Consider the following 15491-nt stretch of genomic DNA (forward strand, 5'->3'; position numbering starts at 1 on the left):
GCATTAGCCAGGCTTTGGTAATGTTGTCAAGCAAAGAAATAGTTATTATTGTTGCCGTATGATTTTGTTGCTCACATGATCTTGAGGAATCTTTTTGATTTCTTCCAGGACTGTTGCCTTTCTAATTAGCTTTTTTTTGTTTTTTCAGAAAAATAAACCTTTCCGTGTCCTACCTAAGTTCTCCTTGTCTATTTGTGCACTGCTTATAATGCATTATAGTCCATTCTGTGTAACTGGCAGTACAGAAAGCCAACACATTTGGCTTGTTGCATTGGAGGCAGACTAGGTCTCTCAGTGGATGAATGTGCTTTCTCCCTCTTTTGCACCCTGTGTACATGTCTTTTGCATAAGTACAGGTCAAATGCAGCCCTAAAATTTGCTTTTACAGCTGGTGAGCCCTGAGGTCTATGAGCACCACTTGTCACGTAGTGTGAAGACTGCGGAGAGCCAGGCACCTAACAGCTTCCACTGCAAGACTGCTGACTGCCCTGGCTGGTGCATGCTGGAGGACAATGTCAATACCTTCATGTGCCCTGTGTGCAGCCACTCAAACTGCCTCACTTGCCGGGCCATTCACGAGGGCAAGAACTGTCTCCAGTACCAGGATGAGCTAGATTTTAATGCCCCCGATGGCCAGGAGGCAAAGCAGACTAAGGAATATTTAGATGTGAGTGCTGTCTACGATGCCTTGGACGTAAACATAGACTTCCTTCGTGTTCTTTGTGAGACTGTGTACATGGCTTCCACAACACTTGTATTTTGGTTAACAATCTAGAGTGGAAGCTGCAAGAGGTGCTGTGGCACTTAGACAATGCTCAACACTCTGCTTGAGACTGAGGAAATGGTGCTCTGACATGGTGGAAAAGATAATGCAAGGATGCATACTATCACATGGTAGCATTCATGATTCACTGATGCCAGCTGTAGTTTCCGCTTTCAAGTGCCACATTATTGTGGAACAGCGTATAGTTTGATACCATGTATATAGTATATGGTAGATTGACCAAAATTTGAGCACATCTATACATGAGTATAAGTTTCGCTTTATTCAAAGTTAGAGGATAAAATAAGTTAGTGAAACTTGAAACTGGGCTTTGATTGGTTGGCCAGCTGACAGTTGTTTTTGAAAGTGTGAATAAGTAAGGCCAATGCTTATCTTTGTTCACTTCCCTACTGAGGAATCGCTCATATATAAATGGCATACGTCATTCCTCCATTAACATATCTGCATGATGGGCCCAATTTCTTTTGCTTTCATTGATGTAAGCAAAAAATTATTAAGGGGCAGGGAAGTTAAATTCATTGTGGTATAGAGTGAGTGAACTAATTTTGACTAGGCTATAAACTACAATTGTAGATTCTGTGAATGCCTTACAATCTGGAAAGAATAATTAGTTTCACAAACAATGTGTAGTACTATTTATTCCAGTAGTGCGTGTGTTTAGTGTCCTGGGTGTCTTGCAAAATTTATTGTTCCATAACTTCAGTGCAGAGTGAAGTTGCATATATATATATATATATATATATATATATATATATATACAAAGTGTGCTCATAGAAATGTCACTTACAGTACTTTATGCAAAGAAAATTTTGAATATTTGTGCAAATGCTTTTTGATGGAGAATAAGAAGGTGCTATCTTGAGAGTTAGCTGGACTTGAATAGGCTTGTATGATCAGACTTGAACCATCATATGTTTCATTGAGTTCGTGCACCACGGTTAACAGAATGAATAGTAAGAACAGGTCTAGTGAGGCTCCTCCTGTCTGGCTGATCCTATCCATCCTGTCTGAGTAGTAACGTGCAAGTGTATGTAATAAAGACAGTTCGCAATAAAAATACACACCAATCAAATAGGGCTCATCATCATCGTGTGCCATTCTGAGGTGTATGTTCCAGTTCTTCATTGTAATGGTTGCTTTATTAGCCATTAAGAAAGTATTTTGTTTATTTATGGATAAATCCAACCCAGTGATGTCTTTCTATTTTATGGCCGTCTAGTTGACACACTCTCTATTTATTTTAGTACCCTGAAGGTACTGATGGTGACTGCATGGGAGAAGGGTAGTACAAAATGAGCAACACCTTAATTATGACAGTTCTGTGGAGCTATTGTGATGCGTACTAACAATTGACGTTGGCTGACAGAGGTAGACATTAATACAATTAGGGAAAAATACAAAATAAGCACAGTAAGCTAAACAGAAGCAACACATGAGCAAAGACAAAGAAAAGAAAAATGAACAGAATTATGCAAAAATTATGCAGTATAATTAGCATATTGCATCAGAAATCCTGCATACCCCAAAAAATTAAATAGAAAAGTAGCTATCAAAACCAAATTACTAGGGATGTTTGAATAGGAAAATTTCTTGAATACAAATATTCTGGAAAAATGACCACTGAATTTTGAACTGAGTATAAAATATTTTCTAATTTTTAAACGAAGTGAAATATAAAGTTTGCACAAAGTTCATTTGTTAAGAAAAGAAATAATCAGGCATACACTGATGCATGCAGGTAATACCTTTATCATTTAGACGCATGGACAACTGAGGCACTTGTAAATTATAAATAACTGATTTCAATTATCTGTGCCCAGTTACCATAGCAATGACAATAATGAAACAGGGAACAGCATGTTACCAGTTCACATACACTGTTGTGTTCACTGAAGGAGAGAAATGTGATACTACAGCACCACACATTGTTTTAAAGGGATGCAAACATTGCGAGACTGGACAAACAGTAAATTGAAACAAATTCGTATAATAGGCTGTCTCAAAGCGACCAGTTTTTATTGAATGACTGGAAATTATTGAGGAGACTTTATATTCTTCTGCTTCGCTCAGGAATTTGTACCCCTGCGCAACAACCGCAGCTTTTCTTCTAGCAGAATTATTTGGAACAGTTTTTACATCCGTCTTTCTCTATCCCTCGAGACTTCAGTAATTGTTTTGATCCCTTACGTATTAGAAAAAATGAATATTCAACAAATTTTAATAATGAGTTCTCAAATCGAATCTATGAAGTTAATAGCAGCAACTATTCTATATGTATTCGAAATTTTGAATATTTGCACACTCCTGCAAATTACATAAGACTGCCAGTTTGTAGAATGTCCTTAAGGGCTTTTTGAAGTATATCTGCTTTCTTAGTTTGGCAATACTGGTGGCAGTGAATTGCAATCAATTTTTGATAGAACCGGAGGTGAATTCTTATACTTTTTCTCTGTGAAAAGATGGAATTAACTTTGCAACAGCAGTCAGCTTGAGGTGCCACGACAAGCTGTAATAATGTCCATAAGTAAGTGCAAATCGGTGCTTCCTCGAGAGCACAACAAATAATTAATTTCAGTGCTTTATGTTGCAACCAGCACCCGCTGTGGTTGCTCAGTGGCTATGGTGTTGGGCTGCTGAGCACGAGGTCGCGGGATCGAATCCCGGCCACGGCGGCCGCATTTCGATGGGGGCGAAATGCGAAAACACCCATGTGCTTAGATTTAGGTGCACGTTAAAGAACCCCAGGTGGTCAAAATTTCCGGAGTCCTCCACTACGGCGTGCCTCATAATCAGAAAGTGGTTTTGGCACGTAAAACCCCAAATATTAAGTGCAAATGAAGTACTGCTATGGTAGAGTGTATGGAAACATGATAATGGAGACGTGATAGCGTGGCATACTTTCTGTTCATGACAAGTGGTGTCAGCTTATGATTCTTTCAGTGCAGATGTGCTTTCATATTTTGAATATGAAGTGAAGTTTCAAAAAGTGTATGAATATAGGTATACACTTCAGGAGGAGGGCAAAAAGCAAAGTGCCTTATGGGGCCATATTTCTACAGTAATAGCATTTAACATTCAGCAGCAACACCACTTCACAACAGAGTTGGCATGCTTTAGTGAGGTCCCCATCTGAAACATTTAATGACGTAACAGTTGCGATGTAAAGACAGTATAAAACATACTGCTTTGTCCTGCACTGGTTCAAGAAGGTGTGAGATTTGTGTGTGATGAGAATGCCATATAATAGAATAATATTTTGGGGAAGAACAGATTAGTTACTTGCACGCAAGAGTCTCGATTTCTCATTAGCAGGCTGTAGGTGGCAGCTAATTCCAAGTTTTTTAAAAGCCTCAGTGACTGTGTTTTCTGTGCGAGCAGATCAGCCAACATTGGAACAGAAAAGAACGTATTTATGTGACTGATGCAATTCAATCATGGCACTTTTCTTTAAGTTTAGAGTTGCACTAGGAATGAAGCAAAGTTTTACATCAGTTTCAGTTTCAGTTTATTTTTGTTTCACCTTCCGTTTTCGTTAAAAGTATCAGCCTCATACTCATTTGTAACACGGATAAATATACGACAAAGGAAAAGGAAACCAAGGAAAACCAGGAAATAAAGGTGCTTGTCTGCACCTGGCTAGGTCCCTGTCCTCAATATTTTTTACGCTGAAGCAACAATGGTAACATAATACCATCATGTCACAATATGTAAAAAATAGTAAGGAATATTAATTTTCATGCACTCTATCAAAATATTGACAAGATATACATAAACAACAAACAGAAAATGCATTTACCAAGAGGTAAAAGGAGTTCTTGAAGAGTTCACATAACTAAACAACATCACATAAGCAATAAGGCAAAGAACACCCGCTAACCGTTTGCGTTATCGGTTAGTGGGGGCTTGCTGCATAAACTTAAATAGACAAGAAAAATAGAGTTTGGCATCCAAAAAAATATAGGAAAAGTGCTAAGTATTGTAATACCTAAGCACTGGAAAAAAATTATCAAGAGGAATATTGGTCCATTAACAGATCTCTATAAAGCAGCTTTCTGAAATGTCTCAGGTACATTGCTTGCTAAAATTCAGTTTCAATATTTCTGTTACAATTTGAGAAAGCAGGGATCAAGTAGCTAAGACGCTGCCTTCCATACTTTGTCTTTAGTTTTGGCAATTGATAGAATTTCTGAGCTGAAAAATTGTGTTTATCATGAAGTGAGTTTTTTTCAAATTTTTGTGGATGTATTTTAAACTATATAAATATTTGTTGTCAGTGAGCATGTTTGTAGTTTGCTTACAAATAACAATTTGTAATGGTCACTGAAATCCCTAGTAGAGTACGTGTTTCGCAAACTTTCAAGGGCATGGATAGACCTTTTTTGCAAGGTTTCTTGCCTTTTGATGTTAGCAGTACTAGCAGTTGTGCCCCATAAGAGAAAACAATACAGTATCTGTGATTGTATCAAAGAAAAATATAGGCTTGGCCAGAACCTAACTGGTATGTAATTTCTCATCCTTCGTAAAGCACCTATTATGTGTGACAGCTTCAAGTTTAAATGGCTAACATGCTCATTCCAAGATTAATTTCCATAAAAAAGAACACTCGGTAAACACTCTTTGTGCACTCTATTTTATCATAACAGAAATGAATACTAAAAAGATTATTTACTTGTGTGCTTTGAGACCTAAAAATGACATACCATACTTTAAGAAAAATGAGAACAAGGTAAAAGCGAGAGCCTACCATGCTTTGTTTTATTGACATTGAGTTGAAATTAGTTTACATCTAGCCACTTTGACAACTCTCATAACCACTCTCTTAACCACCTATTTGCCTTTATGTTAGTTAATTCAGCACCAAGAAAGAAAGCATTTGTGTCATTGGTGTACAAAAGCATTTTTTCCATTAGTGGGATGCTAGTAATATCATTTATATAAAACAAAAGCAAAACCGGCCCTAAAATAAAGCCTCGTGGTACACCTGCAGTTGCTTACATTAGCTTGGACGATGATGAACACAGTGTGACATATTGTTTACGATTTGGCATATATCTTCTAATCAGGTTTAGACCTCACCCTCTAATCCTGTAAGAAGTCTGCTTACTGAAAAATACTTCGTGTGTGACTGAATCGAAGGCCTTTCTTAGGACCAGAAGTATTCCCACTGTATACAACTTTTCTTCAATATTTTTTATTATTAGTTTCTTTGTTTGCAATAGGGCTAGCTCAGGAGTTATTCTGTTGAAAACTGAACAGGTGTGGTGAAATTACTTCATGCTTTTTCAAAAGCCTGAGTAATTTCTAGTGCAGTATGCATTCAAATATTTAATGAAATGCTCAGTACGGATATTGTTTAATGCTTTGGCATGTTTACTGCTCTATATGTTTGTCCATCTGCTGCTTTCTACACCACTGGGATAGCAAATTCAGATCTGACTGTATAGCGTATTTGTCTACATCTGAATGGTTAGCTAGTTATTTATGTGCCATCCAATTTTCTGCAAAGGGTTGTATTGAGGACGCCATATTTGATGCAATGCCATTAATATATACAGTAGATTCCTGTTAAGATGAAACCACCATAGTGGCTTAGCGTCTATGGTGTTGCGCTGCTAAGCATGAGGTCACGTGATCAAACCACAACTCCCGCGGCTGCATTTCGATGGAGGTAAAATGCAAAAAGTCCCTCACTACGGCATGCCTCGTAATCAAATCGTGGCTTTGGCACGTAAAACCCTAGAATTCGATTCAATTCAATTCCTGTTATGATGAATGTGGTTAAGTCAAGTCTTCAGATATGCAGAACAATGTGCAAGTGCTTGGTTAGTTTCCCATAGACTCCATGTAGAAAGAAAATCCATTTAACATGAGCCATCCATTCAGCTTGCCGAACTTGCATCCATCACCAATGCATGCAATTTGGCTGAGCGAGAAGTCTGCAGTGGCTTCTAAATCTGGCAGAAGCAGATGGTATTTTTGTGTACACAAACTATCACTATTTTTACCAAGGACCCCATGGTGGCGGAACAAGTGGCAATTGCTCTAGCCATCAGGAGTAATTAGTGGGCCTGCATTTACAGTGATTCAAAAGCTGCTATAAGGGGTTTTGATAAAGGCTGCATGGCTGGAGTTGCAGCTAAACTTTTTGACAACATTGGGATTATGAGAACTGAAATCTGATGGTTTCCTGCTTAATGGGGAAAGTGGACGAGACTCAGGTAAACCTCAGTAAGGTTGCTCATCACAATTGGCATGAGGACCTGCTAACCGTGATAGTCAGAACCAAGCCGTTCACCATCCAGCCAGGGAATATAGAGATCATTTAATAACTTACCATGACATTACCAAACATTACTGTCTAGGACGCAGGCAATCCCCATTGCCAACTGAACAGGGCTCAGGCAGTCTCACTGCGCTTATTGCAAACAGGCACATATCCCACGCCATACCACATTAATAAAATATATCCAGAGAGAGAGATTAAGATGGACTACAATGATTGTAATGGCATCATTGGAATCAGACATGTGCTGGCGGGGTGTGCCATGACTCTCCCCAACCTCGTTGAAGAATGGACACAGTGGGAGAAAAGGATTCAAAGCCCATTGTTTCAGGACCAACTAAGGGCCATCTAGAGGGCCCATGATGTCGCTGAAGGGCTTGGCCTGACAATGCCAATGTGGTAGTGGTCCGCCTTGGCTTAAAAAGTCGAGCCTCCAGGCCTCATTTTAATAAAATAATAAAAGTTCTCACACACGCACACGCACACTATGCCGGTGTTAATGATGATGCTCTACCATTGAGCTACCGTGGTTCCCCTACATCTAGATCTAGTTCCAGAGACTGCCAGGACTACATTTAGTACACATAAACAAGTACCCAATAAAGTAAATGCGAGGATGGCCACTGCAGTAGCTCAATGGTAGAGCATCGCGCAAGTAATGAGGCACATGTGTGTTTGAATCCTACCAACGACAAGTTGTCTTTCTGTCCACTTGTATTTCCCTTTTCCTTATTATTTCCGCACTACAATTAAAGAGAACAGTTAATTTGCCCGATGCTCTCCCTGGCTTCATTGTCAGTTGGCTTCATGTATTGTAAAATTTAAATATCAAACATGTGTAGCATACATGCTTATATATGTTTTATTTAAAACACGTATAAGCAGCAACAAAAAATCCAGCTTGAAATATCACCTTTCAAGAAATAGGCACGAATCGTGTATTATAACATTGGTAAACTAACTTGACATGATGGTATCGCTAACGTGGGTGATATAACTTTTGGAAGCCTTGTGGGAAGTGGTGATGATAGATTCAATGTACTTTCTCTTTTTGCTCCTCAGCAAAATAGCGGCTGCATGTTCCTCTTCTGTACAGCGTTCATGCTAGAATTGAGGAGCTGCAACCAGCAGAGCTGAGTTGGCTGTTCCCTACGTTTTCTTGCTATCCTTTCTAGCACATTCTTGTTGTGACTCAGCAGGAAATTTAACACCTTTGCTTTGCATTTGATTTTAAATAATTCCCATGCCACTGCATATTATTGAAGCACCATTAGAAAAACTTTTTAAGAGATATTCGGAATATCATATAGTGGCAGCCCTATTCAATTATTAACTCAAATAGCATGATATTCAATTTGTCATTCAGAACTTTCAAATATATTTATATGCCCTCAATGCTAGTGATATCATAGTTCAGTGTAGCCAAAGTCTTTGAACTGACAGAAGTTATGGTTGTAGATCTTTAAAACACTTTGGTTTTGTATCTGCAAGCAATTTCTGGGTTAGATGACAGTAATTGATTGTCATCTCTATGTAAATGTGTAACCAAAGTCTTTAGAAGTACTGACTTATACCTTTTTGCATGACACCATTGCTAGAAAGAGGGTATATGCAAGTAATGCTTTCAACATGTCTTTCCAGAATATGGTAAAGGAGGGCCAAGCCATGCACTGCCCACAGTGTCGTGTTATTGTCATGAAAAAGTGGGGTTGTGACTGGCTCAAATGTTCCGTGTGCCAGACAGAAATCTGCTGGGTTACTAAAGGTCCGCGATGGGGTCCTCAGGTTGGTACTCAATATTTGCAGTGTTTTAATACTGTTCTGTGCCCTGAATTGTATTGTTAAAAAGTTTGGCTGCTGTGTTATAGACGACAAGTGTGAATGAATTCAGCTTATGTATTTATGTAGCATCTGGTAAGAATATGTTACTTGGATAAAGCAAAATTTCTGTTAATTCAAGCAGACTTCAAAATTTTACTGTGCTTGTTATGTTGTTTGTGCATTTTAAGTTTACTTAATTCATTCAAGTCAAACAAGGATGTTGGTTGGTTCAAACTGTTCTCATGACAGAGGAATGCGATAAAAGATGGCTGATTAGAGACCACTCATATAGACTGACCCGTCAAAGCATGATGCAGGTGTCGATATTTGCTACTGTGAAATGGTGCCATTGACCCAGTCACTCTCACAGCGATTGGGTAGTACATATACGCACTATACTTGTCTTTGCGATGATTGTTTGGATCATTAAAAGTAGGGGAAAAATAAAGAAGGTTTCGTCCTGTCATATATTTAGTGTAATTTGCATGGGGAACTCAAATTTTATCACAAAAGATTGTGCACTTTGTTGAATACTTATTAAAAGCTGATTACAAGAGATTCATTAAATATCTAATTTCTTTGTTACTTAGTTAACACAGTTGCAGAAACTTTTCATTGACTAAGCATCACAATCTATTATGTGGCTGGTGCTGCCTGGTGTTCAACTTCTTTATTTTGATTTTTTCACCAGGGCAAAGGAGACACTTCTGCTGGCTGCAAATGTGGAGTGAATGGAGTAAAATGCCATCCTAAGTGCAATTACTGCCACTGATCTGTGCACCTCGAGTGAATTGAGTGAGATGTGTATAGGTGCATTTTTATGAATGGCAAGAAAACATTTCCTTGGTTGCTTACTTTAGCAGTATTTAGTAACAGGCCTAGTATTGTGTGTACATCAGTGAGAAAGCCATGCAAAGCATGCAAAATGTAGTGCATTAACTTTTTTTTTCACTTATGTAGTGTGTTGCCAAAGGCTTTTACCAAGGTGTCCTTACAAAAGGCTCTAGCCACTATATGCAATACATATGAACTTGGCAGGCTTCCTAATAATTGGAAGTGTTAATACAGCTGGGCCCAGATGCAATGAACACTATCAATGCACAAAATATGTTTGCTGTGTCAGAAGTTTGTTATAGTTGGACATGCTCTTAGAATTGCCGATACAGAATTCAACAAGTTGCAGAAGAGATGTTTTATTTCCAAAATTGATGTGCACCACATTTACTGGCAAAAATTGGTGATTGAGCTCTCTATGAATAGTTTCCACCCATCAATGCTACTCTACAATTTCGTAAACTGTCAACATGGTTGTGGGTTAAGCCCCTGGTGTGCACAGAATGCTTGAATGAGCTACAAAGCTTAAGGCAGGTGATGTCAAGATCACTGGGGCCAATCCTCTGCTTGTTGTCCCTTTCACGGCTCGTCGAGATGCTGCCATTTTACAGTTCATCTCGTTCATTGTAACCGAACTGAGCGGACTGTTCCTCATAGACTCTTTGCAAATCATTTTGGTTGTTGGAAAACTATTTGTAGTAGCTGAAAATTCACTCTAAGTGGGATTTTTATATGTGGACTTGACTGTGTATGCAGAGACGAGACTGTGAGGCTTGAGTTTGTCTTTCATAATGCCGGAACTTGAGTGAACATTGCAGCTCCTACTATCTCTCATGGGTTGCATGGGACTGCATAATACCTTGTTATCTTCGATCTTCGAGTAGGAGGTGATTGTCAGCATTGAGAACACATGCATTCGGAGAGCTTAGATATTGTGGCACTAGCCTGCTTTGATAATTTATTGTGCGTTTGATACCACAGTTTGAAAAGATTTTAGCTGACATTATATGTGCTTCATATGGAAAAGAGAGAAAAGTTAGACTTGGCAAAAGCAGCAAGCAGTAAGTTTCTTAAAGGCCCGTAGATTTTGCTGCTAGAATAAATGTTAACATTCAGACACACAGCCTTGTATTCCCTATTGTAACTTCCAATTCATGAGTGTTGATGCTCAAAGGTTCATAGTTTATTTGTGTAATATTCTTTGAAAAGTTAATTTAATTGTGCTCAGTTGAGTGGAACAATTTCTTTTGTCACTTGAAAATTCTCTACACTTTGGTAGTATCTGAAGCACAGACATGTTTCACACTTTCTTGCACAGTGACTTATCTCATTATTGTCTGTAGATCTCGATCACTATTTCATATGCACATCATTGCCATGACTAAGCACCCTCACTCTTCTCTGTGTGAAGAGCTAGAAAAGCATTCATGTGCAAATATAAACATACAGTTTGTATCAGCTTTTGACATTGATGCCGGTGTCGTTGTGAAGTCTTTCAAAGCATGCTGCAAAAAAAAGGAAAGGAAAAAGTAGGCTTTATTGACTCTGATTCCCTTACCTCAACTAGGGTGAACAGCAGCCTTTACGAGTCCCTGAGGCCTCGATACACTAGGTAATTTCGTGCTGTCTTGAAAAGAACCCCCTTTGGGAAATCTTGGAGATAATTTCAGGTGACACCTGAAGAACCGTAAACTCCTGGACAATGCTAGGCACCTCCTTAACAATTTGAAGCACGCAGATTGCATATGGCTGCAGATGTATGCTTTATGTTGTGCCATCCATTGCCAGGGAGGACATGCAAGGCAAGCCTAGTTGGTGGGCCCTCCACGATGTGGCCTTTACTGAATTTGTCTTACTCTTGGTGCATCTTTCGTGTGTGTATTTGCTCCACAAACCTTTGAATCTCGCAGACAGCACAATCGGCACCGAGCAAATGCTGTTGGAGCTGAAGAAGAGTATGCCAGAGTGCATGTGCACCAGTGTTGCAGGCACCTTGTCTAGATCAATGCTGTGGTATGGTGCACAAGATGACCCTGAAGGAACACTTGATATTTGTTGCAAGTACAACCTTTGTCAGAAAAATTCCAGGACTGAGCTTATAAAAGATTATTTATTCAACTTGCAGACTATAATGACTCTAGGTCTTGTGAAAGTAGTCCCCATGCCTATCTACCCACAGTTTTTACCTTTTTTGGTGGTCATGGAAGCAAGCAGGAAAAGCTTCATCCGGGATGCTCTCTCTTCACCACATGAGTCACAGCAATTTGGTTTGCTGTTTTATCTTCATGATGCTTCCCTTGCAGCGGCAATTTCACAGGGGGAACAAAAAGAAATTGCACTGCGACAGGGCATGTGAATGAGTGGAATATGGTAGAGTAGGAATATGTTATTTGGCCAGATATTCCTGGACTGATACAGCAGTGTGGGGCCTCGTGTTGTTGTACAAGAACCACTGTTGTGCAGATTGGCAACATATTGGGACAGTGCTGATGAATTGCTTGGTAAAAATGTTTTGGCATGTTAATGTAAAAGTTTTGGTTTATTTCTTCGATGGCAACAGTGCAAGAGACGAGACAAGCAGGTAAACGAGAGCAAAGTCATATCATAAGAAGCCAATGAACACTGACACCAAGGACAACATAGGGGAAATTACTTGTGCTTAATAAATGAAATAAAGAAACAATAAATTTATGGAAATTAAAATGGATGAAAAAACAACTTGCCGCAGGTGGGGAACGATCTCACAACCTTCGCATTCATTTCTTTATTTCATTTATTAAGCACAAGTAATTTCCCCTATGTTGTCCTTGATGTCAGTGTTCGTTGGCTTCTTATGATGAGACAAGCAAGTGACACACACATACACAGAGTGCTGCTCCCATCTGTGCTGTTCCCATAAAAGATGTTGGCTTACCAACAAGTTTGGATTAAGGCGTTTTTGGTTTATTGCTTGTCTTTCTAGCAGATATTCATAGTGTATCAAGCCTCTGTCATCAAGAAATGAGATCGACATTGTCTTTTCAATGGTTGCTGCTTCAATTTTTGAGAGGGAAGTGAACCGTGACTTTGCTATTTGGCACTTTGTCACTTTATTTGAGGGTCATACTGGTAGCACCAACTTCATCTCTGGCAGTGATGCTTTAACGAAATGTGGTATCACTTCTGGCTCTTTCCAAAAGTTCAGCAGCAAATGTTTGTCTAATTTCTTTGTTTCATCTGTCAGTGTGGTGACACTATTGTTGCATTCAGTTTCCATTTTCCTGAATTGTTGCATATTCTCTGGTGACATGCATCCCTGTTCATTTTCATCTCTTCTGATATCATGCGCACAGGAACATTGCAATTTTCATGCAGTAAGTGCCTTACTCGGGTCACTCGCAGCCGTATGCGACACTGATGGGTCGCCAGCTCTGGAAACGCCTTGCACTGAATCTCTGCCCTCCGAAACCTTTGGTGCCAGTCAGAGACACAGCTTCTATATGTCTCTATATACTTGCCAAATCACATTAAAAATCAGCCCTGGAATTTTCCTGAGAAAGGGCATCTTATCAGTTCACTTGTGCAGAGTGACTATGGTGTAGCAATAGTTGAAACCATATGATGTTCTTTCAATCTCAGATAAATCTAACTCAGTTGTCTTTTCTTTTTATGTTGTGTTCTGCAAAGCAAAGCATGATGAGCAAACACATGAACCACGACGATCAGCATATTTCTGACCTCATAACTGCTCTTTTCAGTAAAAGCCTTGATGAAACTGACGAACACATGTTGTGGGTGTACTGAAAGGAGAGGGCAGTAGCTCAAGGAGCAGCATGGAGGACATGTCAGGTGGCAGCATGAGCTGATGGCTGTAAAGGAGTGGTGTGATGATGATCAGTCATTTACTGATCTGACCATTTTTTTTTAGCATTTGAAATGACTGGTTTGTTTGAGTATGTTTCTGTGCAATGATATGTGCCTTGTATGAAGTTGTAATGTTTTATTTGCTTTGAATATAAACATGCTTCTCTAGCAGGTCATCTTGCAGATTAAAAAAAAAAAGTTGGGTGCTAGAATTAAAGAAAACAAAAAACTTTTGCTGCTCAATAACAGCCTGTTATTGTTAAGCCGTTGTGATGGGAGGGCAGGTTGGCTGTCATATGCAGTGTGTATGTGCTTGGGATGCCAGTTTTCTGTAGTCCACATGCACCCATGCATCTGCTTGTGTATACAAAAGTGATACATTCAGTGATGTCTTGTTGGTTCAATTTTGTTGGTTGAATGTATCATAATGTTGACAAGCTAGAGGCTCTTTATTATTTTCCAGTGCTGCAGATAAGTGTGGCCTCTTTTTAATCTATGAATTTTTTTTTTTCAGTAACACTGAAAATAGGGCGAGTTGGGCAAGACTTGTATTAGAATATTTGAGAGATGAGCATTCTTTGAAAAGTTTTTCTAGTCACTTGATTGAACTGGAAGGAAATGTTTATTATGTTGATGGAAACAATAAAGCATTAATAATTTCAACTAAGAATATTGTAATACTTTCATGGCTGTGCACACAAACTAAGAGTTTCTAAGTCATAAGCACAGAAAAATTTTCCTGTCTATGTAAGCGTTCATCATCTTCAGCCTATTTTATGTCCACTGCAGGACGACGGCCTCTCCCTACAATCTTCAAATACCCCTGTCCTGCGCCAACCGATTCTAACTTGCGCCTGCGAATTTCCTAATTTCATTACCCTACCTAGTTTTCTGCCATCCTCAACTGCGCTTCCCTTCTCTTGACACCCATTCTGTAACTCTAATGATCCACCGGTTATCTATCCTATACATTACATGGCCTGCCCAGCTCCATTATTAAAGCGAAGCTTTCTTTTCTTCCTTTGACTTTCCCACTGCTGCTGCTACTGCTGCTGCTGTGGGCTGCTGCTGTTGCGTACACTGCGTAGGGGGGGGGGGGGGAGGCAGAGCATGTATATATATGACAGGCGTGAGTAAGAGAGCAAAGGCGACAGGAGAAACTCATTTTCACCCCACCACGTCGAATGTGCACAATGCCCTCTGGAGCTCCCTGGCTGTTGCCACATTAGCCACTTGACAGCTGTCATTATCCGTGACTCCCCTCAGAAGCATTGCAGAAACTGCAGCGCTTCCCTTTCTACTAATGTGCGAGGCCAGAGGGGATGCAGATAGAGCTGTAGAGAGGAGGAGAGGGAGGAGAAGAGGCAGTTATCATACAAGAAAGGGGCGGGGAGGTGACGTTAGAAGGCAAGGAAACCCCACTACTACACAACAGCGGTTGCAGGGAAACAGGATAAGCTTAAGTTCAAGGTACAGTGCAGTATGTTCCTGCTATTTCTGAAAAATAAACGCCGTGCAAATATGTCAAGCGGGCAACTTACGCAGGGTGTGCTGAAGCAGAGCTGCATTAATTAAAGCGCACTGCAGGGTCCAGGAGACACTACGGAAGCGGTCGACCGTCAACTCAACACTTCTGTGCCCGCCAATTAGCTTTGCAGCTATGGCATTGCTAGAGGTCATGGATTTGATCCCAATCGCGGAAGCCACATTTCGACGGGTCCGAAATAGAAAATGCACGTGCACTTAGATTTTGGGACATGTTAAAGTATGTCACGGTGTCAAAATTAATCCGGTGTCCGCTACTACGGTTTGCCTCATAATCCGAGTGTGGTTTTGGCACGTACAACCCTATAATCCAATTCAAGTTTAATACTTCTGCCACAATGTGATGTGCCGTATGAGGAAATGACAACGCTCAACCCTTTC

At 39.8% G+C, this 15491-nt stretch overlaps 1 protein-coding gene across 8 annotated transcripts in view; it reads left to right on the plus strand.

The window, feature by feature from the left end:
• Positions 1-14228, plus strand: part of LOC142564066 (ranBP-type and C3HC4-type zinc finger-containing protein 1-like) — a 97902-nt gene extending 83674 nt beyond the window's left edge. For all 8 annotated transcript variants that reach the window (XM_075674916.1, XM_075674924.1, XM_075674901.1 and 5 more), the window contains 3 exons: positions 389-667; positions 8709-8852; positions 9580-14228. In XM_075674916.1, coding sequence (XP_075531031.1) covers positions 389-667; positions 8709-8852; positions 9580-9660 — 504 coding nt within the window. In that variant the 3' untranslated portion in view covers positions 9661-14228. The remainder of the gene's footprint in view (positions 1-388; positions 668-8708; positions 8853-9579) is intronic.
• The last annotated feature ends 1263 nt before the right edge of the window (positions 14229-15491 follow it).

The sequence above is a fragment of the Dermacentor variabilis genome, chromosome 1, assembly GCF_050947875.1.
Source record: "Dermacentor variabilis isolate Ectoservices chromosome 1, ASM5094787v1, whole genome shotgun sequence".
Lineage (NCBI taxonomy): Eukaryota > Metazoa > Arthropoda > Arachnida > Ixodida > Ixodidae > Dermacentor > Dermacentor variabilis.